At 42.6% G+C, this 27,011-nt stretch overlaps 1 protein-coding gene across 9 annotated transcripts in view; it reads right to left on the reverse strand.

The window, feature by feature from the left end:
- Positions 1-27,011, reverse strand: part of tncb (tenascin Cb) — a 122,542-nt gene that overhangs the window by 89,246 nt on the left and 6,285 nt on the right. For all 9 annotated transcript variants that reach the window (XM_078426081.1, XM_078426085.1, XM_078426082.1 and 6 more), the window contains exon 2: positions 194-766. In XM_078426081.1, the coding sequence (XP_078282207.1) occupies positions 194-662 (469 nt within the window). In that variant the 5' untranslated portion in view covers positions 663-766. The remainder of the gene's footprint in view (positions 1-193; positions 767-27,011) is intronic.

A 27,011-nucleotide genomic window follows, 5' to 3' on the forward strand; every position in this document is an offset into this window, starting at 1 on the left:
GTAATCTCTGGCCATTCTACATTCCCAATCTTGTTGTACCCCTGTACAATGACAATAAAGATATATTGTATTATATTGTATTGAAAGCACAGATCAAAGGGGACGTTGGCCAAGGGGAATGTAGAATGGTTGATTGTCAGCTGAGGGGAGGGTGGCAACGAGGCATACAATCAGTAAACTGCAAGGCTCGTACCCTTTCCTTGCTGCGCTCCGTTTCCACAGCATCGCCCGCTAGCACACTGTTCCCGCAGCAATGACACATGGCCCTCCAGTGCCTCCAGCCTGCTGAGCAGGTCATGGATGTCGGACCCTGCCGCACAGCCGCAGGCCTGGCGTGGGATGTTGATGCGGTGGGTGAAGACGATCTGATTGTCGCCGTCGGCCGTGTGCTCTATGTGTTGGTAGCTGGGGCCCTCGCTGGGCCTCGCCATGCCATCGGGGGACTCCAGGTCGACCGAACACAGGGAGCCCAGGGGCACGTTGATGTTGTAGACGTGGTTGAAGTTTATGGGCTGCGTTCCAAGTGGAAACGTGACGTTCTCTTCTTTCAGCTGCGAGATATCTCTCTTCTGCCGAATAATCTTCTTAATGAGCCCCCCGTGGGTTTGTTCCACCAAAACTGTGGTCACGAAGCAAACTAAAACGTGCCACCGAAGCCCCATTTTGGTGGTTTACAGCCTTCCTGGTGTCCGCAATCTGTCTATTGCCCAATAGTAAACCCAGTGATAAAGGAGAAAAGCTTCAGTTCCCGTTCGACGTGATTTATCTGCAAAAACACCAAGGAGAGAAGGATGAAAAGACATGCAAAGAAACTGTAGCATTTCCTTAACTCTGCGCACAATGGAGGAATTTTGCATTTGCAATTTTTTTATGAGGCAATGAGATCCATTCAAGGTAAAGCAAAAAAACAGAAATGTTATCATCTACATTCTCCCCAGCGGGAGGGTAATTGGTTTTTAATACCGAAGCAGCTCCGGCAATGGCTAGTCCATTTTTTTCCCCCGATGACTAACACTCTCTGATCTCAGCCTTGTGTCGTTAAAGTCTCATATAAACAGCATGCGCGGAAACCACAGGTGTGACTGTGAAGCATTAACAGGTCACAGCAATGCAGAGCGAGGATGAATAATGAGAAGACCTTCCAGAAGCTGTCCCTAACTGTCAGCCCCTGACCTACTTTGCTTGATGGATGGATGGATAGTTTGCAGCTTCCTTTCAATTATAACCAAACAATGTCATTTGCCAAATTCGAGGTCTGCAGAATGTTTATCTTAACTTGTCAGTCAGACAGTACTAGAGTAGATAGAGTCATAGGGTGATACAGTGTGGAAACAGGCAAACTTGCCCACACCGGCCAACTTGTCCCAGCTACACTACTCCCACCTGCCTACGCTTGGTCCATATCCCTCCAAACTTATCCTATCCATATACCCGTCTAACTGTTTCATAAACGTTGGGATAGTCCCAGCCTCAACTACCTTCTCTGGCAGCTTGTTCCATACATCCACCACCCTTTGTGTGACAAAGTTATCCCTCAGATTCCTATTAAATCTTTTTCCCTTCACCCTTGAACCTATGTCCTCTTGTCCTTGATTCCCCTACTCAAGAGATTCTTTGCATCTACCCGATCTATTCCTCTCATGATTTTATACACATGGCAGATGGAAGTTTTAGAACGGCAAGAACAGATTTCCCTTATCAGAGCAACAAGGGGGGATTTTCAGAAGGGTGGCAGTGTCCTTGGTTGTTTTCTCCATGTGAAAGGCTGAGAATTGCTGCACACTTGTTGTAAACTAACATCATCTGCCAAGATGCTACTGACGTTTCCTTCCATTTATGTCTGGAAATGAGTATTTAATCAGTTTAATAGGCGGGTACATGTGAAAATGAAAGCCTATAATCACAGCATAAAGGGTGAGCCATTCAGGACAGAGTTAAGAACAAGTTCAGAGTACTGTGAGTGCATGGAGTTCTCTTCCCCCAGAGCAAACTATGAACTACCTGGGTTGCACTGGGGACTCTGGGCATGTCGTGTTATTTTGCACCATATTAGGTGTAATACATATTATCTATTGAACACTGCATTTACAAACCTGTTGTGCTGCTGCAAGTAAGAATTTCATTGTTCAGTTTTTGGTACACAACACTCTTTGGTATAAACACTCTTGACGCTACACAATGCTTAGTCATTGGTGTGGTGAAGTTGGCTATTGATAGATTTTACATAAACCAGCACAGCACAGGAACAGGCCCTTCACCCCACAGTGTCTGTGTTGAACATGATGCCAAGACCAACTCTTAACTGCCTGCACATCATCCGTACCCTGCACCCACTGCATATCCATGAGCCTCACCAAGAATCTCTTCAATGCCACGATCATATCTGCCACCAACACCCTGCAGTGCTTTCCAGGCACTCACCACCCTCCATGTAAAAAGACTTGCCGCACAAATCTTCAAACGTCTGCCCTCTCACCTTAAAGCCATGTGCCTAGTATTTGATATTTCCCCCCTGGAAAAAGGTTCTGACTGTCTCCAGGTCTTCCCTCTGCCTCCAGCATCCCAGAGTAAACAATCCAAGTCTGTCCAACCTCCCCATGTACCTAATACTCCCTAAACCAGGTGTCATTCTGGTTAACCTCTTCTGTACACTCTTCCTCAAAGCCGCCACATCCTTCCTATAATGTGGTGACCAGAACTGCATGGAATACTCCAACATTGTGAAAGGAATTGAAGGTTTGAGCAGCGAAACAGAGATAGAGGATACTTATTAAATAATGTAGGAGGTTCCAATAACGAAATAACTTTGTCCTGCTCCTAGTTGTTACACTTTTCAGATAGAGTTTTGATACTTATTACTCAGTATCTATCTCAATGTGGGTAGATTATTGGCAAGCACAGAGTGCATTTCTGGTCACCCCATTACAGGAAAGATGTGGAAGCTCTAGAGAGTTTGCAGCAGAGGTTTACGAGGATGCTTGACACAAAAAGCAGGAGTAACTCAGTGGGACAGGCAGCATCTCTGGAGAGAAGGAATGGGTTTTGGGTCGAGACCCTTCTTCAGATCCTTCTTCTAGGATGCTACCTGTATTAGGGGGTGTTGGCAATAAGAATAGTTTGGATGAATTAAACTGTTTTGTCTGGAGTGTTGGAGGCTGAGTGGAGACATGATAGTAGTTTACAAAGTTGTGAGAGGCATGGATAGGGTAAATAGTCAGAACTTCTTTCCCAGGATGGGAATGTCAAAGACTAAAGGGCACAGGTTTAAGGTGAAATGGGCAGTATAAAGGAGATGTGTGGGGTAAGTGCTCTTTCACACAGTGAGTGATCGACATTTGGAATGTGCTACCAGGGATGCTGGTGGAAGCAGATATGATAGAGTAATTTAAATTGCTTTTAGGCGGGCACATGAACACTGTATGTTGGAAATGGAGGGAAATGGATCATCTGCAGCTGCAGGGAATTAGTTTAATTTTTCAATAGGTTCGGCACAGACATTGTGGGTCGAAGAGCCGATTACCTTGTTGTACTGTTCTATGATTTCAAGAGTCAAAGTTTACCAGGTGTAGGTATAATTGTAGAGTAGAGGTTCAAGTCAGATCAGCTGTGATTTAATTGGATAATGGTGCAAGTTCAAAGGAATGAATGATCTCCTTTTGCTCCTAGCATGTATGTTTGCATGATTGGTCTTATTCCAGCAATTGTGTTGTAACCCCATAGCAACAGAAAACTCTTTAAAGTATCTGCCCATTAAATCCTACCTGCAGTATAGAAAGGTCATTATAATATCTATCTGCGCAACTTAATTTCATTGTGTCCCAATTAATATTGCCTCAGTTCAGTGGCCTGACTGCTTTATACTGCCTTTTGACTGCTGTTTTTTTTTTAACCTGCAAAGATTCCTGCACATCTTGATTCAATGAGTCTACCCTGTTGCCAAGATACATTTAGCAGGCACTTAAACCAGATGCAGACTGAAATGCGTGCATCAGTGGCCATACCCAAAATAAAGAATTTACGAGAAGAATCTGATGGGGAAATTCCAACCGTAAACATAATGAATAAATCTCCCCAAAACAATGTGAAAAGTCAGTAAAAATGTTGTAAAAGTTTTGAATGGCTGGACTTTGAAGGCCATTCCTCCAGGATGTTGCTTTTCCCCACTGTAATTATCGGCGTACAGTGAACGAGTCTGGAAACTTGTCTGCAGGCTTGGCAGCAGGTGGCTGGGTTTTACACGTGCAAAAAAAAACCCTGAAGAATTTTAATTGGAAACAGAATTGTTTGTTCCCCAAGGCTCATATTGTGCACGAGGTGATGCAAAAGTGAAGGGAAATCCTTGCGTTAAACCAAAGAGAGTTTCATGCCGTGGACAACGTTTGAATTCGAAGGAAGGAATAGTATGAACTCCACTGCTGTTATGTATTTAACATGAAATACACTGCCAGTACCAAATACTTTACCCAATCTAAATGTACAGCTACTCTGCAGCAAGTTCTTCGGTCATCAGTAATGGTGCAGAGTCAGGCTCAAGCAGGGCGGCACAGTGGCGCAGTGGTCGACTTACTGTCCCTCAGAGCCAGAGATCCGAGTTCAATCCTGACTGCGGGTGCTGTCTGTACGGAGTTTCTACATTCTCCCTGTAACCACGTGGGTTTTCTCCGGGTGCTCCTGTTTCCTCCCACATTCCAAAGACATTTGTAGGTTAATTGGCTTCTGTAAATTGCCCCTAGCGTGTAGGACGCAAAACTGCGATAACATTGAACTAATGTACGGGGTGATCATTGGTCGGTGTGGCTCAGTGGGCCGAAGGGCCTGTTTCCACACTGTATCTCTAAACTAAATTTGAACTAAACTAGGCCAATAGACGTGGACTTTTTGTGCAAATCGAAATGCATAAATCTTTCATAAGTCTGCAGTAGTCCTTCATGCAAAATGCACAATCAATCATCTTATTGTTAAAGGTTAACAAATTTGTTGGTTTACATTATTTTTAAAAACCTACTTGTATAATTCAGGTGTAATTTGTTTTTGTGTGTTTGTCTGAGTCGATGTGCCTGCGATGCTGCTGGAAGCAAGATTTTCACTGTCTCTGTATTAGTGTACATGACAATAACTTCCACTCCACTCAACTTGACAGGAGGAGAGATGGCCGCCTTTCCTGGCAGCTCCATCCTCTTGTTTAAATATAAACAAGACGATCAAATACCTTTGGCATGTAACAAAAGGCTTCATTGAGGCAGCTCATCCAGTTACTGATCAAGATCATTTTACAGGAATATACAGTAACACACCTTCCTGGCAGACCTCGATGGTTCACTCTTTAACCACTGCCCCTAACGCGATCCTTCACGTTTCGCTGTTTTGGCAGGTCGTGTTATGCAGTACATCGTTGTATTCAGAACACTTACTATTAGAGACATCTTCTCTTAAATCAGACTCCGCTATCTCAGAAACAAAGAACTGCAGATGCTGGTTTATACCAAAAATTGACACAAAGTGCTGGCGTAACTCAGCTGATCAGGCATCATCTCTGGAGAAAAAGGATAGAAACATAGAAAATAGGTGCAGGAGGAGGCCATTCGGCCCTTCGAGCCAGCACCGCCATTCATTGTGATCATGGCTGATCATACACAATCATATCCCTTGATTCCACTAGCCCCCAGAGCTCTATCTAACTCTCTCTTAAATTCATCCGGTGATTTGGTCTCCACTGCCCTCTGTGGCAGAGAATTCCACAAATTCACAACTCTCTGGGTGAAAAAGTTCCTTCTCACCTCAGTTTTAAATGGCCTCCCCTTTATTCTAAGACTGTGCCCCTGTGTCACCAGGATAGGTGATGTTTTGGGTCGGGACCCTTCTTCAGACCAACAAAGTGTCTGAAGAAGTCTGAATGGTCTGAAGAAGGGACCGACCCAAAACGTCTCCTATCCTTTTTCTCCAGAGATGCTGCCTGACCCGCTGAGTTACTCCATCAGTTTATATCTATCTCCTCTATCTCAAACTTGGTTCAATTGGATGATTTTTATCTCTAAGTCAAACACTTGTAGACATGAACTGATGCAAAATGTAGTACTCGAGTGTTGTGTTAATGGACATGGCATCCTATGGGTGATTGTCAAGGTACGGCACTCTCTGTTCTCTCAAGCATGTATAAAAGACCCATGACATTATATCAAACAGCAGAGAAATATTTATTGGTGTCCCTGTTGATATTAATCTCCGACCAACCAGTCATTATTCCTTAGCCATTTGTGGGGCATTGGTATGGATAAATTGGCTGCAGTGTTTTATGCTGATTCCACACCTACCAATTTCCGGGGTGCAATTAGTATCTTTGGCACATGTTGAAAGTATATAACTAGCAGCAAAACTGTGAGATGCCCTGAAGTTGTAAAAGATCCTTCTTTCCTGCTTCTGGATTGTTAGTTCAATCCACCTGACCCCCTCGGTTTCACAACTGCTGTACCCAAAACTACAAGAGACTGCAGGGAGTTGTGGATACAGCCCAGTCCATCACACAACCATTCTCCCTCCCATTGACTCCATCCCATTGACCTACCTCGGGAAAGCACCAAACATGATCAAAGACCCTTCACACCCCAGTCTTTCTCTCTTCTCTCTCCCAGCGGGCAGAAGATACAAAACCTTGAAAGCATGTACCACCAGATTCAAGCACAGCTTCTCGTTATCAGACTCCTGAACAGACCTCTCATATGCTAAGTTTGAATGTCTGATCTCCCAAACGACCTGGTAGCACTTTTTTTAAAAATCAGTACTTTCTCTGTAGCTGTAAAACTATATTCTGCTTGTTGCTTCCTTTCTCTTTTTGCACTACCCATTGTGCTCATTGTGGCATGATTTGCCTGGGCAGCAAGCAAACAAAGATTGTCACTGCATTTTGGTACACATGACAGTAATGAACCAATACCAACACCAATCTGAAATTTGCCAGAGCCAGGATAAAGAGTGAATAAATGGAGCTGTAAATGGATAGAATCAATTTGAAGCATTGTGGCTCTTTGTTGGAATCAGAGAATGCGGATATGAAGTTATTTTGAGTTCTTCATATAGATCTGATAACTTGCCAAATCAAAATGAACATCAGCCCAAGAGGGGATTCTTTATGCTAAATATCATTACTACAACTGGGTATATAACTAAGATAAGATTTCAGGTGATAGACCACTTTTCAATACCCATGAACCATGAACGTTAACTCTATTTCTCTTTCGGCAGATTCTCTCTCACTTACTGAGTATTTCTAGCATTTCTAGTTCATACTTTGGATTTCCAGCATCTGCCAAGTTTTTGCTTTGTTTGAACTAAAGATCCTCACCAAAGTGTCGTGGTGTCAGAGTTGGCATCACCTGGTTTAAAGACTGCCTACCGTGAATTGTCAGACACTGCATATATAATTAAAGGGCGACTTTACATTAATACATCTAATTACCCGTTCAGTCGAATTTGGTTACCACTCTCAATGCTTATGTTATAACCAGAAAATAGGTTAAGCAGAAATTGATTGAAAGTGTCCCAGATATACAGTTCTGAATCAGACTTAGATTTGATGGATTCACATTCATTTAGTTTTTAGTTTTAGAGATACAGTGTGGAAACAGGCCCTTTGGCCCACCAGGTCCACACCGACCATCGATCACCCATTCATGTTAGTTCTATGTTCTATGTCCTATGTCTTAAGGATAGCGGAGTGAGGGGGTATGGGTAGAAGGCAGGAACGGGGTACTGATTGAGAGTGATCAGCCATGATCGCATTGAATGGCGGTGCTGGCTCGAAGGGCTGAATGGCCTACTCCTGCACCTATTGTCTATTGTCTATTGTCTACATGCTAGGGCCAATTCATAGAAGCCAATTAACCTCCAAACCTGTACGTCTTTGGAATGTGGGATGAAAGCGGAGAGAAAACAAAAGCAGTCATAGGGAGAACATGTAAACTCCGCACAGACAGTACCCGTAGTCAAGATCAAACCCAGGTCACTGGTACTGTGAAGCAGCAGCTCCATCACTGCACCACTCTGCAGCCCTGTTAAAGCGTATACAATAGACAATAGACAATAGGTGCAGGAGTAGGCCATTCAGCCCTTCGAGCCAGCACCGCCATTCAATGCGATCATGGCTGATCACTCTCAATCAGTACCCCGTTCCTGCCTTCTCCCCATACCCCCTCACTCCGCTATCCTTAAGAGCTCTATCCAGCTCTCTCTTGAAAGCATTCAACGAACTGGCCTCCACTGCCTTCTGAGGCAGAGAATCCCACACCTTCACCACTCTCTGACTGAAAAAGTTCTTCCTCATCTCCGTTCTAAATGGCCTACCCCTTATTCTTAAACTGTGGCCCCTTGTTCTGGACTCCCCCAACATTGGGAACATGTTTCCAGCCTCTAATGTGTCCAATCCCCTAATTATCTTATATGTTTCAATAAGATCCCCCCTCATCCTTCTAAATTCCAGTGTATACAAGCCCAATCGCTCCAGCCTTTCAACATACGACAGTCCCGCCATTCCGGGAATTAACCTAGTGAACCTACGCTGCACGCCCTCCTTATTATTTACACGATATTCAAATAAGTTCTAAATACTGATTAAATTTATGTTACAGTCGTAGGTTTGTACGGCAGACATTAGCATGAAGCTGAGATATTTAAAAATGCAGCATTAATTAGAACTACTCCACTTCCATCCCTTCAATATGGTGAGATCTACACAGCCTCTGTGCCAACAATACAATTTAAATGTGTTAGTTGTATCACAAAAATAGATTGGTGTGGAATCATCAAATTATTGGCTCACAGAATAACACAGCTGGACAAAACTGAATGAAAACGTAGAGAGAAATAAAATCTAATCAGTAAGTAGCCTTGAACACATCGATGTTGGCCTTTCAGTATAATATGAAATTAACACTTTAAACAAACCATTTTGCCATTCATAATGATTATCACAAAGTATATCAGTGATTTCTTTTTCATTTTTCGCTGGAGAATTGTACTGGATCATGAGAGACCACATTCGATGCATAATATGGATTAAAAAATTAGTTTTATTTTTAATTTTCAAGGACAAAAGAAGCTAGGACCTCTCAGAATCCAGCGTGCATCAGTCACGTGAGTTAAATTACAGAGCAGAAGAGGAAAATGATAATTTGTGCCTCTCTTTAATTATAAATAGAAATTCAAAGCCAAAAACTTACAATGCCACATTTTGGAGCCTATTAATTAGTGTCAATGTGCCTTCAGGCAAAACTGACAGTGAGCTACTTCAAAGACATTGACAACTGCTTCTGGTGTTTTGAATTTAGGTAGTTCAAAGATCTAAAATTGGGCAATTTTATTCAGAACAGATAAAACATTTACTCAAGCAAACAGTTAACGTATCAATATTTTTTTACTCAGAGCATTCTCATTTCAGCTTCATAGCACAGTTGTGCTGCTTCCAACTTATGCTTGTATTGGAACTGCAGCCAGATATCTCCTTTGGCAACAGGTAATTTCCTGACCCCCATTTCCATGTCATTCTGTTCCCCATTTTCCATGGAAATGGTGCAGGCTTCTCATCTTCCCCCATTTATTCTCTCCCTGACCCGCTCTGAGTTTAGAACAATTTCTCTTCCACGTCACACTCTATGTACACCTGCGTAATCATTAGGTAATTTAGGCCAGGAATTCAAAGCGATATGGTGGACAACTGCAGAGACAATGGAGCCAGAAGGGGCGAGCATTACAAATATCTTTCATTTTTAAAGAAATAATGGATTATATTATGTGGTCATTGACGTTATGATGCCATTTTGAAATTACCATTGTCCATTAAATATTCTGAGCCTATGTAAATATTCTGAGCGTAGATTACAATTCTCACACTGCAGGCTTTTTTGATTGATAAAATCTCATTTAAAATCTCCTATATGTCACTTTGTGTCTTCACTTCTACCGTGTTTGAGTTGTGTATGAGTGGTACACTGCACAACTTTCAACACTTCATACATGTTTAACTGCTGACTTCGACACTAAAGAAGCTTTCTCCATTTTGATTTTCTTAAATGCCAGCCAGGCCTCACACAATGTTCTCCAACTGAGAAAGCATAAGGACGCTGCAGGAAATCATCAATGTGACTCCAAATCGTCGGTGGCCAGTTGCTCTAATGTGACTGTGAATAAACCTTTGCCAATTCCCACTTTATTATTAACGAGGCTTCTTTGCTCAACAATATTCTCCTCCATTTATCATTAAGTCAATGAGATTATGACCATGAAGAATTCTTTGCCAACCAGGCATCTTTTCTTAATGACATTCCTGTTCATCTATTATTAAACTATCAAGGAAAGCTAAGAGTTTCATGGACTCAAATTGCGCATTAACTTTATTAGCATCTGGCTCATCAACGAAATTCAAATCTCATTGATGTAATTCCCTGTACTGGCATTTTAGAAAAGGAACCAGATGGTGTCAGAAAAGAGGGCCAATGTCTTTGTTAGAATATTGGCCAGAGGATCTTCATCTAATGAGTCCGTAATACACAAAGACTGGGGCTCATACTTTTGCCAACGTAAATGATGAACTTCAAGGAAGTCACTGAGGCAATGTGGGAAACTTACTTCTGTCCCATGAAAAAATGCTGAATTTTGGGGAAAAAAGTTGTCATGGACTCATACCAGAGGTTATCAACCAATGTGAGTATTCCTTGGAAGAACTATCCAATTGCTCCCACCCCCCCGCTCTTACTCCAGGGTCCAGAAGATTTCTCTTCTGAATCCGCTTCCACTCCAGAGTTTAATGATATAATGAACATTTATTTTTTCCGCAACTAAAATCACTTCTGAATTAAAATTGGTCAAAGTTCACTGAAAGAAAACAATGTAATGACCCAGGAACCGTGCATTTCATTCAGAATAATGCAGACACAAGGAACTTCAACTTGTTTACCAAGAAAGACACAAAGCGCTGGAGTAACTCAGCGGGTCGGGCAGCAGAATCTGAAGGAGGGTCCCCACTCGAACCATCTCATATATCCATGCTCTCCAGAGATGCTGCCTGGCTCGCTGAGATACTCCAGCACTTTGTGTCTCATTCAGAGTAACGTAGTTCAAGACTGGTTTCTTTACCACCTGAGTACACGTTTATTCTTAGCTGAAGCTCTTCAGTTGCCCATGAAAGTCCTCCTAGTTTGCTGGTGGACACCATTTCCCGTGCATTCGAGACTGTGGCAATGTGGGGGTAATAGTTTACAAGCTAGCTTTGGAGGGACATCAGATCGTCCAACCCATTGGACGTCCAATTAGGTCGTCCAAACCTGCAGCGACATCTGCATAACTGAACCAATAAAACTGGTGAGATTGCTGACCGACCAACTTGCTGAGATAAATGTTGACATAAAGTGTGACTACAATATGTAACTAAAGGGAAATAAAGGAGGAAAGAGCCGGGAAGTGCAGATCACTCTACCATGTTCTCTAGAGAAGCTGCCTGGCCCGCTGACTCACTCCAGCATTTTGCGTCTTTCTTTTTTTAGTGCATGTCACAGTCCAGTTTTTAAACGTAATTCGGAATTTGCATTTGCTTGCTGCCTGTACTCTGCAAACCAGCAGCTATGATTACGCAGTTCAATGCGTAGATCAGTCAAAGCCGACAGCTCCTTCAACAAAGGCACTGTTATGACCCTTGCAGTTAATATGGAATCAGTGATTTGACACGAATGCTGTCCCCTATTTCCCTTTCTTAATGATTATATAAATCAGACATCTCATTTCAATGAGGCAGAGCGTCCTGGGGGTAATTATCCTTTTTCTTTACATGGTGCTCGTCCTCAGTGACCTGACTGCTCAGTTATACGTTAGTTTACTTTAGTTGCAGTTTAGCTTAGTTTTAGTTTAGTTTAGTGTTTTGTTACGTGTCCCGAGGAACAGCCAAAGGTTTTTTTGTTGCATGCTATCAGTCAGCGGAAAGACTATATGTGATTATAATCAAGCCTTTCACAGTGTTAGGAGCTCGTCTTTGACCATTCCCTGGTACAACGCGGACGAGCTTTCATTTGCTGCTCCATTATCCCATCTGCCAAATGTTTATCTTTAAATAGGAATGAGCGGAACAAGATGTGTTTTACCTTTTGAGGCTCCAGCCACAGATTTTGTACCTGGACAGAGTTAGTCACAATGGTGTACGCCTCAGTGTGGAAAGTAGCACAGCATGGAGAGGGATGGAATAAAAGTGGCCAACCTGAAAAGAAATTGGGGAATAAATGACCACACAACTCTCCAGGAAGGAATCAGTCCACGGAGTGGCTCTCTGGAAACCACAGTGGTCGGAAAATATAATTATCGTGCCCGACAGACAAACCACAAGAAAGGCACAGAGGGGAATGATGCACAGGTGGCTGGAAGTGAATTAAAAAGAAAGCTGAATAAGACCTTCTCCAAACAGATTCATCACAGGGTGGAGGTCTCTAAGTAGCGTGAACTCTGGTGACATCTTTGCTTTGGAAACCAGATGTGACCACATCGTTTCCAAGAAAACGTTCATGTTAGTAATCGCCCGGCGGCAAGGTTTCGCCATGAAGCCTCAAGCACGGAAATTGCAATGTCCACTTTCCTCCCAGATTAGCCTTACAGTCATACAGAGCGTAACACAGCACGGAAGCAGGCCCTTCAGCCCAACTTGTCCAGGCCGACCACATTTGGCCAGGTACGTAGATAGGACAGGTTTAGACGGACTTTGGGCCAAATGTGGGCGTGTGGGACTAGTGTAGATGGGGCTACTCCAGTCCCACATGCCGGCATTTGACCCATATCCCTCTAAACCTATCCATGTACCTGTACAAATGTCTTTTAAATGGTGGATATGGTACCTGCCTCAACTACCCCATTTGGTTCCATTCACCCACCAATCCCTGTGTGAAAAAGTTGCCACTCAAGTTCCTAATAAATCTTTTGCCTCTCACCTTAAACCTATGGCCTATGGTTATCGATCCCCTTACTCTAGGTAAAAGACTGTGCATCTGCCCTATCTATTCCTCTCATGATCTTATTTACCTCTATAAGATTACCTCCCATCCTCTTTGTCATGCTCAAATACATGTTAAAACCCACAATAAACAGCAGATCCTCTCCAAGATGTTTGATCTGTTTTTAATTCCCTCATCCTTTGGTTTATAGATCAACCACCAGCCCGGAAGAGTGGTTGGCAAATGTTTACCAGAGCTCCACAAATGGTTGGATGGCGATGATTGGGAACAAGGATAGCAAGAACCTAGTTTGTAAACTTCATTCTCCATCCAGCTCTACAGAGATATGAACCAGAAGGGCAAACCAGGCTTTCTGCAGCAGATTAAATTCTTTATATGATACAGCCAGCTTGCCTGCTAAAGCTATACATGCTGACAATTTAAATGGAGAGAAATGTTTACAAAGCAGATGAATTCATACTGCATACCTATCAGTATCACCTGCTCAACAATTACACGCAATTTGTGCTCACTACGATCTCAATGAAGACATTCAGCTGAAACGTTAGACTCTTCTTTCATTTGGTAAACTGATCAGTGAATAAAATCACTGTCCCCGACATTTTCACCTGGTTTGACAGGCTGGGTGTAGAGCAGGGCCGTTTTTACAGCATTATGGGCCCCCGGGTTAAGCAGTGTACTGGGGCCCCTACCGTTACTCTCCCCCACCCCCCTTTCCCTACCCCCCCCCTGTCGTGCCGGCGAAAAGCACTTAGCGATGGACTTAGGGTGCTACATTGTTGCGAAAAGCACTTACAGATCGCTGTGAGAAGCACTTAGGGACTGAAAATGTTGCGAAAAAAGCACTTATTGAACCTACATTTTAAAAGTAGTATTTATTTATTGCAAGTCATTTAACATACACAGATCAGCATGGGGCCCCTATGCTCGTGGGCCCCCAGGCAAGTGCCCATCAGGCCCATGCGTTAAGACGGCCCTGATGTAGAGAGGATGTTTCCCTTGGCTAAGCGGACTAGGACCAAGGAGGTGTCGTTTAAGAACAAAGGGAAGGCCAGTTATGATTGGGATAAGGAGGAATGTCCTCACTCTGAGGGTGATCACCTGAGGGGATAAGGAGGAATGTCCTCACTCTGAGGGCGATCACTTGTACTCTACAGGGCTCTGGAAGCTCAGTCATGCATAGAACACAGAGTGGTACAGCACAGGGAAAGACCATTCAGCCCTCCATCACTGTGCTGAACATGATGCCAAGATGAACAAATTAATTTCCTTTCCAGGACATTATCCATAGACCTCCATTCCCTGCATATCCATGTGGCTCTTAAATGCAACCTTTTGTATCTCCACCACCATCCTGGCAGAGTGTTCCAGGCACTCACCACCCTCAATGTAAAATACCTGCCCCATGCACCTCCTTTACACTTTACCTCTGTAGATTTAAAGCTATATCCCCTCGTCTTTGACATTTTGTCACTCTGGCTGACTGTCCCTAACTATGCCTCTTGGGGGCGACACACTGGCGGAACAGTAGAATTGGTTGCCTTACATCCCCTGAAACCCCGGGTCGATCCTTGTTACGGGTGTTGTGTTACAGAGCTTGTACATGCTCCCTGTGACCGTGTGTTTCTTCCAGGTGCTCTGGTGTCCTCCCCCATTCCAAAGACGTGTGGGTTTGTAGGTTAATTGGCTTCTGTAAAATGATCCCTAATGTGAAGGATGGTGCTAGTGGACGGGGTGATCGTTAGTCGGAGTAGACTCATGGGGCCAAATAACCTGTTTTCACGCTGTATCTCTAAACTGAACTAAAGAAAACATTTTCACATTTGTTTTCATGGAAAAGAAGGAACTAGTACATATCTGCTGGCAGTGATGGGACTCGAACCAACTACACTGGAGACTGGAGCCACAATCCTGTGCCTTTAGCCACACTGCCACCAATGTTTTAGTCAAAATGAGGAGCAATAGATTTCTGGGCATACAAGGAATTTGGGGAAGTATTGGAAAAGACCACTGAGATAACAACGTGGATCTTAATAAGTGGCAGACCAGACTTGAAGGATGGCCTATTCCTTCTCCTATTTCTTATGTTCTTATTTCATCTCCATACAATCTGACTAAGGCAGGATTCCATTAGATTTGCAAGCAAGGTGATTGACTGCCTGGCACTGTTCATTTGTTTGCTGAATCCACGGAAAAATTATTTCTCTTAAATTTAATTTCTTCATTTTACATTTCGTTTTTAAAAAAAAAAGTCTTTGTAACAAACCTAATCATTTAACAGGGCTAGGCAGGACGTTTGTTCAATGAACGATCCCACATCCAGGGGTTTACCCATCGGAAGGGCAAATCGGGACATTGAGCAATTTATTCCATGTGAGACGAATCTCCCATTATAGAGAAACCTGAGGAAAAATGTGTGCCCCCTGATTTCGCCAGGCAAAGCTCCAACTAGGAATCAATCTCCAGCCAAACAAGAACAGCATATTGAAAGCACGCCGGCTTACAAAACCTAACTTTATTAGCCAGAAACCTAACATTATTAGACAGAAAAAAGCCAGTATTTGGATATAAAGACACAAGCCAAGCAACAGCAGATGACTTCTTTATTACTTCCATGTTTGGGGATTTTAACCATTGCGTGAACAAAACCAGCTTGTATTTATAAAGCACCCTTTAAGTGAATAAAATATTCCAAGGTACTTCACAGGAGAATTATCAAACTATAGATTGCCACTGAGCTGCATAAGGAAAAAGGATTAGCAAATCACAGAGTCATTGAGTTGAATAGCACAGAAGTAGACCATGGTGTCCGTGTCAAGTCCTACCTAGAGCAATCCCATTTCCCAGCACTTGGTCCAAAGCCTTCAATGCCTTGGTGGTTCAATGTTCATCCAGATGCTGCTTAAATGTTTGGAGAATCTATGTCTGCATTACCTCTCAGAGAGTGTGTTCCAGATTGCAACCACCCTGTGGATGAAAAACAAAATCCTCCTTCTCTTCATCCTATGCCCTCTGGTCTTGGACACTTCTACCATGGGGAAACCCTTCTTAATATGCACTCCATTTATGCCACTCATTATTGTGAATATTTCACCATATCAGGTCACCCCTCAGCATTCTTTGCTCCAAAGAAAATAAACTTGGTCTACCCAGTCTCTCCTTGTAACTGAAACTCTCCATCCCAGGCAATGTCTTGGTGAATCTCCTATGTGCCCTCTCCAGTACGGAGACCAGAAATGCACGCAATATTCCAACTGTGCCTAAACGAATGTTTTGTAAACTAAACATAAAGTGCTGGTGGAACTCAGCGGGGCCAGGCAGCATCTGTGGAGGGAATGAGTGGACAACGTTTTGGGTCGAGGACTCTTCTTCAGACTGAAGTATCCCAACCCAAAACTTTGTCCATTCATTTCCTTCCCCAGATGCTGCCTGGCCCACTCAATATTCACAATAATGAGTGGCATAAATGGAGTGCATATTAAGAAACGTTTCCTCCAGCACTTTGCATTTTGCTCAGGATTCTAGCATCTCCAGTTTTCATGTGTTTATAATGTTTTATTAAATTATATCGAGACTTCCCTGTTCCTCTACCCTATATGCTGGCTGATGATGCCAACTATCCCATATATCTTCTTTAACATCCTATCTACCCGTGCTGCCACCTTCATGAAGCTGTGAGCCTGCGTGTACACCCTGATGCCTTTGTTCCTTTGTGCGATCTACCATTCACGATAGACACAGAAAGCTGGAGTAACTCAGCAGGACAGGCAGCTTCTCTGGAGAGAAGGAATTGGTAACTTTTCGGCTTGAGACCCTTCTTCGGACTGAAAGTATATGTGCTATATATTCATTTGACCTCCCAAAATACATCACCCCATGCTTATCAGGATGCCATGGTACTGCCCAATCTACCAGCTGATCAAAAACACTCTGTAGCCTAAGGCTAGTCTCCTTGTTATCTACAAACATCATCAATGTTCATTTCATCCCAAATCAGGCCTCTGACATTCACATCAAACAAACAGCAAAGATCCAGTACTGATCCCTGTGGTAAACTGCTGGTCCCAAGCTTCTAATTATAAAAGTAACGATCCACCATCACTTTCTGTGCTCGATTACCCAACTAATGTTGGATTCAATTTGCCAAACTGCCCTGGATCCCATAGGCTACAACCTCTGGCTGAACCTTCCATGTGAGACCTTGTCAAAGATGTGGATGTGACTTTGTTTAAATATCACTCTGTTTCTGATCGATTGTAAACTAAATTATGCAAATGCTTTATAATCAGCTTTATTCCAATGGAGTGCTCATCATTGTGCCCATTGGGTGACTGGAGAAACAGATATCCATCCTCAGTAACAGAGGTTCAGTGCTCTTTGTACTGTGTGTGGGTGAAACCCATAACACTGAGCCCAAGTGAATCCCTAAGTTTAGAGATACAGCGTGGAAACCAGCCCTTCAGGCCACCGAGTCCACGCCAACCAAACACTAGTTCTATGTCATCCCACTTTCGCATCCTGCACACTAGGGGCAATTTACAGAAGCTTATTAATCTACAAACCCGCACATCTTTAGAATGTGGGAGGAAACCAGAGCAACCAGAGAAAACCCACACGGTCACAGGGAGAACAAGCAAACTCCACACAGGCAGCACCCAAGGGCAGGATTGAATCCGGATCTCTGGCACTCTGAGGCAGCAACTCTACTGCTGCGCCACTGTGCGCACCCTTCACAAACTTGACTTGTGCAACAATTACTAATCCAACCCCATCCCTTCTGATAGTTTAGCAACTTACTTCTTGCCTCTCTTACCTATTTTTTTAACCTGGTTATGTAACTTTTGTGTATTAACCAGCATCTACAGTTCCTTGTTTCTACGTATATGCAGAGGTGTGTACTGCCATCGCAGTCCTGGGCAAGCTGGTGGCCGTTTCCTCCTGCCTGACTTTGGGCTGGAGCGGTGGCTAGTGGGGCTACTCCAGCACCCCGACTTGACTCATCCGGAAACAGCCATCAGATCGCCCAGGATGGCAATGGCAGCGGCCTGGCCTAGCTGACCACTGCATCTCTGACCCAATGCCGTCGCCAGGACAATGGGCCTTTATGGCCAAGTTAAGACTTTGCATGTTTAACAACTTTGGACTTGAATCATGCAACATGGTGCCAGAAACGTGGAGGCCCTTGTGTGCTGTCTCAGTCCAATCTACTATTACTAAACTCTTGTACTTAGGTATGATTGTGCCAATGTATAGGAAGACTTTTTCCTGAACTGTATGCAAAAAAAAAGGAATTTCACTGGTACATGTAGCAACAAAGTACCATTGCCATTAAATTACGGTAAATCTAAAGAGATTCTCCAACATTTGATAAGATATCTGGAAATTAAAATCTGCTACATTTTATGTGTTCTTGGTAAGATTATATAAAGATGTACAGATGAAATAGTAAAGGTAATGATCTTCATAGATGGATTTGACGCATGCAGCTCTTTCAATCTCTAAAATGTTGCTTATAAAATTATGCCAATTTATCACAAAATTATACCTCCCGTCTGCAGCAATTTTCTACAAATCATACAATTCTGGCAAACAAAAAAATCAGCAGCAGTAACAAACTACACCCTGCATTGCTAGGTAACTAGCACAACAAAACGTATCATGGTCACTAAATATTGCCCAGATCCGAGTTGAAACTTGCTAGGTATTAGAAAAAGATCTTCAAACTATTATACAGAAGCATTCTTACACATGTTAGTGATATAATTCAAGGTAATTGCAGTGTGTAAATTGTTACCTTAGCTTCAAGAGAACAAATACCTCAGTTTAGTCACAAGCCTTGTGGGGGCTCATAAAACACTCCAAAACAGATGTCCACTGCTTCATTGTAGACAACTAATATAAACCAATGAAATCTTCAGCAAAGTATCAGTATCCTATATTCATACCTATGTTCAAACATGTACACTCCGAAACACATGCTGTCAGTTAATTGATGGGAAATGGGTTACTGGAAATGCCTGGGCTTAGTAATTTATGGGCTTAAAATCTTTAATTATTAAAGATCACCTGCGCAGAAGCAACCCTTAAAGGTTAATGTCATAATAGTAACGATGGTGACAGAGTTCTGAGCTTCGTGTTGCTTTTCACAGGATCATGAAGGAAAATTGGCATTAAATGCAGATGTCAACTTTTACCTCCTCGGTACTTCCCATGAAAGATTAGAACTATATTTGTTCTTATGCACCTGCGACTTTGTAGAATCACTAAAGTGACAATCTTTTGTCCTTCCATGGACATGACCGTTTAAGTTAACTGCATTGTTTATTGAAGAAAGCTGCATTGTTTATTGAAGAGCCATTCATATTGAACGTGCTTGCGGGCAGATCATATTTTTGCATCATTTCCTCAGTGTTTGAGGGAACAATTGCATCCAGTATTCCATTTGTTTTTATTTCAGAGTCGGAACAGAAGAGTGCTCCTTACTGTTCTGAATAAAATTCATTCCTCAACCAATTTTCTTAAAAAGATTGTACAATTATCCCACTTGCTGTTTGCCCAGAGCTAGTTAGATAAATAGCTCACATAAAGATCACACTACAGAGATGCTAATTGACCATGAAACATCTTGACATGTCCAGAATATTTTAGTGGTATCATGTGGATAGAAGTCGTTATTTTACTTAAAAGTAAGAAGCGATATATTTATTTTGCCCTGATCCCTAATCGAGACGCAGGAGATAAATTTAATTAGTAGCTCAAGTATATGGTGAGCAGCAAGTAGTTATGTTATTTGATACATAAACATAGATTGTAGAATCAAGCCATCAAATTGCTATTTCTATAAAGCAGCTTATCAGATGGCACAATGCTATTTATGATTTACCAAATGAATTTTATGCCTTAACAATAAACAATTATAGACTTAATTGTTTCCTGTTTAAAATTCTGTCCGACAATGCTTTTACCAGTTTCTCTGAAGCTCGTTTTAACATTTTATTTCTTGCCAACAGCCCTCTTTCATCTGGTGATAAAAAGTCAAAGTACAATTGTGGTTGCCAATTATAAATCAAACGTTTTGAAGCAAAATCTGCACAGAAGTGTTCTCTAAGGTAATATGAGGCTGCACCTGAAACCTCAACCTATTCCCTTTGCACTGTGTGATTTATTTTCTTTGCTTCCCCCAATAATACACCCAAAGCTGTCCTTTCTGATATGATGTAAATCAGCTTAGTATTAGAATATATTTATTGTACAGATTCAAATCATTCAGCTAATAGATCCATGCTGGATTTATAGCTTCAGATGAGCCTTCTCCCCAACCCCTCTTCAACTAAGCACAGTGGGCGAGAACATAGAGGAAAAAGCTGGCAGTTCCTTGCCAGATTGCCAGCATTTTACCTCTTGCTGAGAGTCAAGAAGTTAAGGATTCCTGCAGAATTGCCAACATTCAAAACTTGCTGGTTGAAGTGTGCCAGTGCTATTCAGCACCGTTCCAGTAATGCATTCCTTCCAAGGAGGCCATCGTTGGAACACGAATCTGCTGCAGTTCCCCAGCGGTTATGTGGTGGAATATTTAATAATATTTAACCCTTTTAGTTGTTTAATTCACTTTTAATAACTTTTGGATACAGCTAAATGTCAGGAACTTGAAACGTCCTGGTGAATATCAACTGCCAGTGAAGCTTTGGGTGACGGTTTTGGCGGCTTTTCAAGTTGTTTCCAACTATTTTGTGCTTGTTCTCGATTACTCATGTGACAGCTTTACTCTCTGCCCATGGTCCTACTGCCTGGGAGGATCATGACACATTAGATCAACTGAATCATCCTACCACAACCAGAGAGTAGTCCTAAACTACTATCTACCTCATTGGTGACCCTCGGACTATCCTTGATTGGACTTATGCTGGCTTTACATTGCACTAAACGTCATTCCCATATCATGTATCAATACACTGTAAATGGCTTGATTGTAATCACGTATTGTCTTTCCGCTGGCTGGTTAGCACGCAACAAAAGCTTTTCACCATACCTCAGTACACGTGACAATAAACTAAACTGTACTGTACAGATGACATTTAGCCCATGCAAGCCCATGTTGGTGGATCTGCAAGTGGTGAATCTATGGTTGGTATGTGCACCAGCAATGTTCCTAGTCTCTTCATCGCTGGCAACAAACTCGGGCACAGTAATTTCGCCTTCTATTATTTTTAATCTCATCTGCTTTGCTTGCAGCATCTCATCTCATAACATCAAGACCGTTTGCCTCAATTACTCCCTGTGGGTGCGTATTCCCCATTCTAACCACTCAGGAGAAGTAGTTTCTGCTGAATCCCCGAATGTATTCACAAATGATTATTTTATAGCTGTGCCTCCTAGGCTAATCTCACTCATAAGGGCCTTCAGTGTGAATGCACTATCAAAGACTTTTGCTCATCCCTCAGTCCTTTCCGTGGCTTTATTTCATATCCATAAACCTTCCTTACACTTCCACCAGTAAATTCATACACTTTTGGTGTGTGTATATATATATATATATATGCCAAAACTGCTCCAAGCGTGGTCCAACCAGGTTCTGATACAATTTAGTTTAACATCCCTGTTTTGTAGTGATGTCCCTAACACAAGTGTTTTTAAATGTCTTTCATTCTTTATTATATCAGGTGATGGAACATCATAGCCCTGCTACCATCACTGGAACATAAGACCATAGAACAGTACAGCACAGGAACAGGCCCTTCAGCCCACTATGTGCATGCCAAAAATGATGCCAAGATAAACTGATCTCTTCTGCCTGCATATGATCCATATCCGTCCATTCTCTGCATATCTATGTGCTTAGCCAAAAGCCTCTGAAATGCCACTATCGTATCTGCCTCCACCAATACCCCAGGCAGTGCATTCCAGGCACCCACAACCCTCTGTGTAAAAAACTTGTCCAGCACATCTCCTTTAAACTTGACTCCTCTGACCTTAAAGCTCTAATCTTTCACATCTCCACGCTGGGGAAAAAAAAACCATTCTGATTGTCTACCATATCTAGCCTCCCATAATTTTGTATACATCTATCAGGTCTCCCCTCAACCTCCGGTATTGCAGAGAAAAAAAATCCACTGATCGTCAAGTAAACTGGTCACCTCATGCCCGGTAGTGGAAGGACATGCTTTTGGTGGATGCAGATGAGCGGAGGTCCTGTGATTCATGCTAGCTCACATCCCCAGCACTTATTTCCTCTGCCCTTTCTGGAATAAGTGACTACTCTATTCCTCCCATCACAAATGTCTTTCTTTCCAGTCATCCACATTGAAGGCTATTTTTTAATGTGCTGACGGTTCCAAAGACTTTTGTTGCAGTCAGTTGTCGATGAACGGCATCCCCATATCTGGAGTCAACAACAAACTGTGTGATTTTACTTGTTTTAAAGCAGAGACTAGGGACTGAAGTCAGGAGTTGTAGTTACTTGGCTCATCTGTCCCATGACAAGTGAGCTAAACAACCAGAGAACCACTTTAAACACGACTTTGTTCTGCTGTAAATCTGACAGAGATGGTAAAGAGAAAAGCGGCTTGGTTCACAACCAGGTTGCCTGCTGTTCAGTTGTACATTGCAGGTATTAAATAGAAGCAGATGGCAAAAGAACCTTCTCCTTTGGCTGGATTTTAAATACTTAATGGGAATCCAGGGTCAAATTTCCTTTTATGCAGACCTTGAAACAATTTCTTTGTACCACAATAGCAGCAGTGATTCTTCAGAGGGGTGTTCAGTGGGTTTGAAGAAGCTAAAATAAAAGGTAATGTTTAATGGAACTGCATTGCACCCTTTTACACCAATTCTTATAACTGTCAGAACTGCTAATTCAATCCGATGGTCAGCAGCTGGTAGCATTGTCATCGAGGCCCAAACCTGGCCTCTGTCTTTCTGCCGAAGATGGACAGAGAGTGCTGGAGTAACTCAGGCAGTATCTCTGGAAAAAAGTGACTTTTCAGGTCAGAGCCCCTCTTCAGACCCCTACCCGAAACATCACCTATTCCTTTTCTTCAGAGATACTGCCTGACCCATTGAGTTACTCCAGCACTTTGTGTCTATCTTCAGTATAAAACAGCACCTGTAGTTCCTTCCTACACACGCTGTCTTGCTGCGTTAGATGTGTCATAGTTTGGTGACAGCCCAGGAACCTTAACAGACCTTCTTCAGTTCATTATAGATGGGTCTCTAATAACCGAGTAGTAATTTTACCAATCGGCTTTCCTCTTCTAATTGCTCATGTGATAGTTTAGTTTAGTTTAGAGATACAACATGGAAACAGGCCCTTTGACCCATTGAGTCCACACCAACCATCAATCACCCATACACACTAGTTCGATGTTATCCCAAATTCGCATCAACTCCCGAAGCATATGGGGAAATATACAGAGGCCAATTAACCTACAAATCTGTACATCTTTGGGATTTGGGAGGAAACAAGAGCACAACAGATAAGTGTGAGGTTATCCACTTTGGTGGTAAGAATAGGAAGGCAGAGTATTATCTGAATGGTGTCAAGTTAGGAAAAGAGGACGTACAACGAGATCTGGGTGTCCTAGTGCATCAGTCACTGAAAGGAAGCATGCAGGTACAGCAGGCAGTGAAGAAAGCCAATGGAATGTTGGCCTTCATAACAAGAGGAGTTGAGTATAGGAGCAAAGAGATCCTTCTGCAGTTGTTCAGGGCCCTAGTGAGACCGCACCTGGAGTACTGTGTGCAGTTTTGGTCTCCAAATTTGAGGAAGGATATTCTTGCTATTGAGGGCGTGCAGCATAGGTTTACTAGGTTAATTCCCGGAATGGCGGGACTGTCATATGTTGAAAGACTGGAGCGACTAGGCTTGTATACACTGGAATTTAGAAGGATGAGAGGAGATCTTATCGAAACGTATAAGATTATTAAGGGGTTGGACACGTTAGAGGCAGGAAACATGTTCCCAATGTTGGGGGAGTCCAGAACAAGGGGCCACAGTTTAAGAATAAGGGGTAGGCCATTTAGAACTGAGATGAGGAAAAACTTTTTCAGTCAGAGAGTTGTGAATCTGTGGAATTCTCTGCCTCAGAAGGCAGTGGAGGCCAATTCTCTGAATGCATTCAAGAGAGAGCTAGATAGAGCTCTTAAGGATAGCGGAGTCAGGGGGTATGGAGAGAAGGCAGGAACGGGGTACTGATTGAGAATGATCAGCCATGATCACATTGAATGGCGGGGCTGGCTTGAAGGGCTGAATGGCCTCCTCCTGCACCTATTGTCTATTGTCTACAACGGAGGAAAGCCATGCGGTCACAGGGAGAACGTGCAAACACCACCCAAACAGCACCTGAGGTCAGGATCGAACCCTTGTCTGGCGCTGTGAGGCAGCAGCTCTACCAGCTGCGCCAGTGTGATAGCTTGGAAAATTAATGAATCTTTTCAAGCAGTTTCTAAAATAGTCCAGGTTTAATTTGGCACAGTCCAATCTCCACCCTGTTTCACATTTTAACATGAACTGATAACTAGGCCAATGTTGAACATTTCTTATTTGTGCCTGCAATGATTGAATGATTCTGTCTTCGTGAATGGTGGAAATGGCACAAATCTGTGGACGTGGCTCTGGAGGGATCGCCCCAGCTCCACGTGGAGGAGCCCACACTCTTCAATAGACCTTGTCTACTGCACAACCTCACTAGGTCAAGGGCAACTGTTACGATGTGCAGTTTGCTGCCGAGACTGTAATCTGAAACCAGCTTTCTTTTGCAGACTCACAAAATGGAAATTCCATAAAGGCTTTGATTCAAGTCTGAACGAGTTACCACATCTTCAGAGCAAATACAGCATAATCTGAACCCAACTTAATCCAGCAAAGGGGAAAGACGATGCCATAATTACTGGCTTGTTGGGAAAAAATCAGGGGCTAAGAGGAAAGTTTATTTCTGTGGTCTGAGCCATTGAAAGTCGGGTTTCAATGGCTCAGGCATTACTGCCTCTCCTTACTCCGTCCTCAGTTTCACCATCTTAAGGCAGTACCTGGGCTCAATGTGAAAGTACATGCATCTCACTCACTGGAAACGCCCAGTCAGCATTTTGTGGGAACAAAGAACATTTTTTTTTAAAGTTTGGTCTTTATCCAACCCTTGGCTTTCATAAAGTGATTTTCTCCTTTGGTTTTCTTCTCATTTTAATTTATTTACTGTGTATTTTAACTTCTACGAATAAATATTCTATCTGCGCTTCTACCTTAATAACTACTATCTAATTTTTCCCCTCTGAGTAATGAGCTAATTGCCGCAAACAAAATACCAGATTGTTTCAACATCATACTATCCCCATTCTTCAAAGCTTCCAGAACGTAGGAATGTAGGAATGTGAACATCTCAGGTGAGAACCGAGGTCTTAAGGGTCTAATGTTTGGTTTTTACATTAAATAATTTATTTACCATACTAATAATATATTGTGTATTTTATTGCTGTTGCATCTAATGTGCTTGTTAAACTGCAGCAAGTAAGGATTTCATTGCTTCGGCTCATATCCGGTGCATATGGCACATGGATATGCAGAGAATGGATGTGGATCAAATGCAGGCAGATGAGATTAGCTTAATTTAGCAACGCTGAACTTGAAGCATATGAGGTAGCATTTTAGGAAATGTGTACTGCCTCAGTGTAATCTACTGTTCTAGCACCCTTGTTCTTAAGTATGATTGTGCCTATGTATAGTACGATTTTTACTGAACTGTATGGAGAAGAAAGTATTTCACTGTACGTAGGTTCATGCGATAATAAAATACGATTGAAGCATTGAACATTGAAACATTCTTGACCATGATCTAATGTGGCAGTTTGATGCTCGGTCTTTGTCAAAGAACAAAATACACATCACATTGGTTAGAGGCCTCTGTCAACATAGAGGATTCCCAGGTGCAGTGGGCCTTTGATCCAAGGCCAATAAAAATGGTGATGTTATGGGTTGTGGTGTTCCTTCTCTGTCAGTACCTTCACCTGAGTTGGCCACAATGGAGAGAGCTGGTGGAATGACAGCCACGAATTTCAATGTTGCCAGCAGGAGACACAGTTGGGTCTCCACAGTACGGGTTGATGAGAACGGATGTCAGGGATTGTAAAGAGAATGGGGTTCGGAGGGAGAGATAGATCAGCCATGACTGAATGGCGGAGGAGATTTGATGGGCAAATGGCCGAATTCTACACCCAACACTTATGAAGAACAGCTCGAGGAAAGGGTGACCACGGGGAATGAGGAATGATTGAGCAGCAGAAGCAGAGGTATGGAAAAGGGACTGGAATCATAGGGTAGGAAATATGAATGCATCATAGTTTTGGAAAGAGCACACAATGTGTCCTCCATAAGTGGTAGACATTAGATAATAAGTGTATGTTCTGCTCCCACAAAGAAGCTCTATTTAATTGGTTAGGATTAATGCTGAGAAAGGCTATTCCTTTCAACTATTAACGTCTCCTTTCCATTTCCATCGAGCCGCGCCCATAAACACTCCATCCAGAGTTCCGGCCCTTGTGTTAAACAGGGAATTTGAGCCCATGTCTGAATCAAATAGGATCATTGAGCGAGAGGAGGTCAGGAATCAGCAATAAAGCCCCGGAAAAAAGAAAAAGTGGATGTCCCTTCTGAAGATAAAAGCTCACACCATGTGCTTACAGGCACCCAGACAACAATAAAACTATTCCAAGAATAAAGTCAACATGTTATCTTTATAAAATAAAAAAAATCCCATTTTTTCTGCCTTGGACAATAAACCCAGACTAATGGAAGACTGGAATTGTGGCCATTTTGAAGCAAGGGATTAAAGGCATGCATTGGGTTTTGAATTAAACCACGTTCCCAGTCCAACCTGCCAAGTGGAATTGACTCAGAGTTCTGGCCTGAACTCATACTTTCCTCCAAGTGTGGAACAAGCAATCTCTCTGTCCTTGGTGCTAAAGGCTCAGCTGTTTGCATGAATGCTGCCATTTCTTTTGTAATGCTTTATTTAAAATGGATCCTTTTCACATTGTTGTCAT

The sequence above is a fragment of the Rhinoraja longicauda genome, chromosome 31 (assembly GCF_053455715.1).
Source record: "Rhinoraja longicauda isolate Sanriku21f chromosome 31, sRhiLon1.1, whole genome shotgun sequence".
Lineage (NCBI taxonomy): Eukaryota > Metazoa > Chordata > Chondrichthyes > Rajiformes > Arhynchobatidae > Rhinoraja > Rhinoraja longicauda.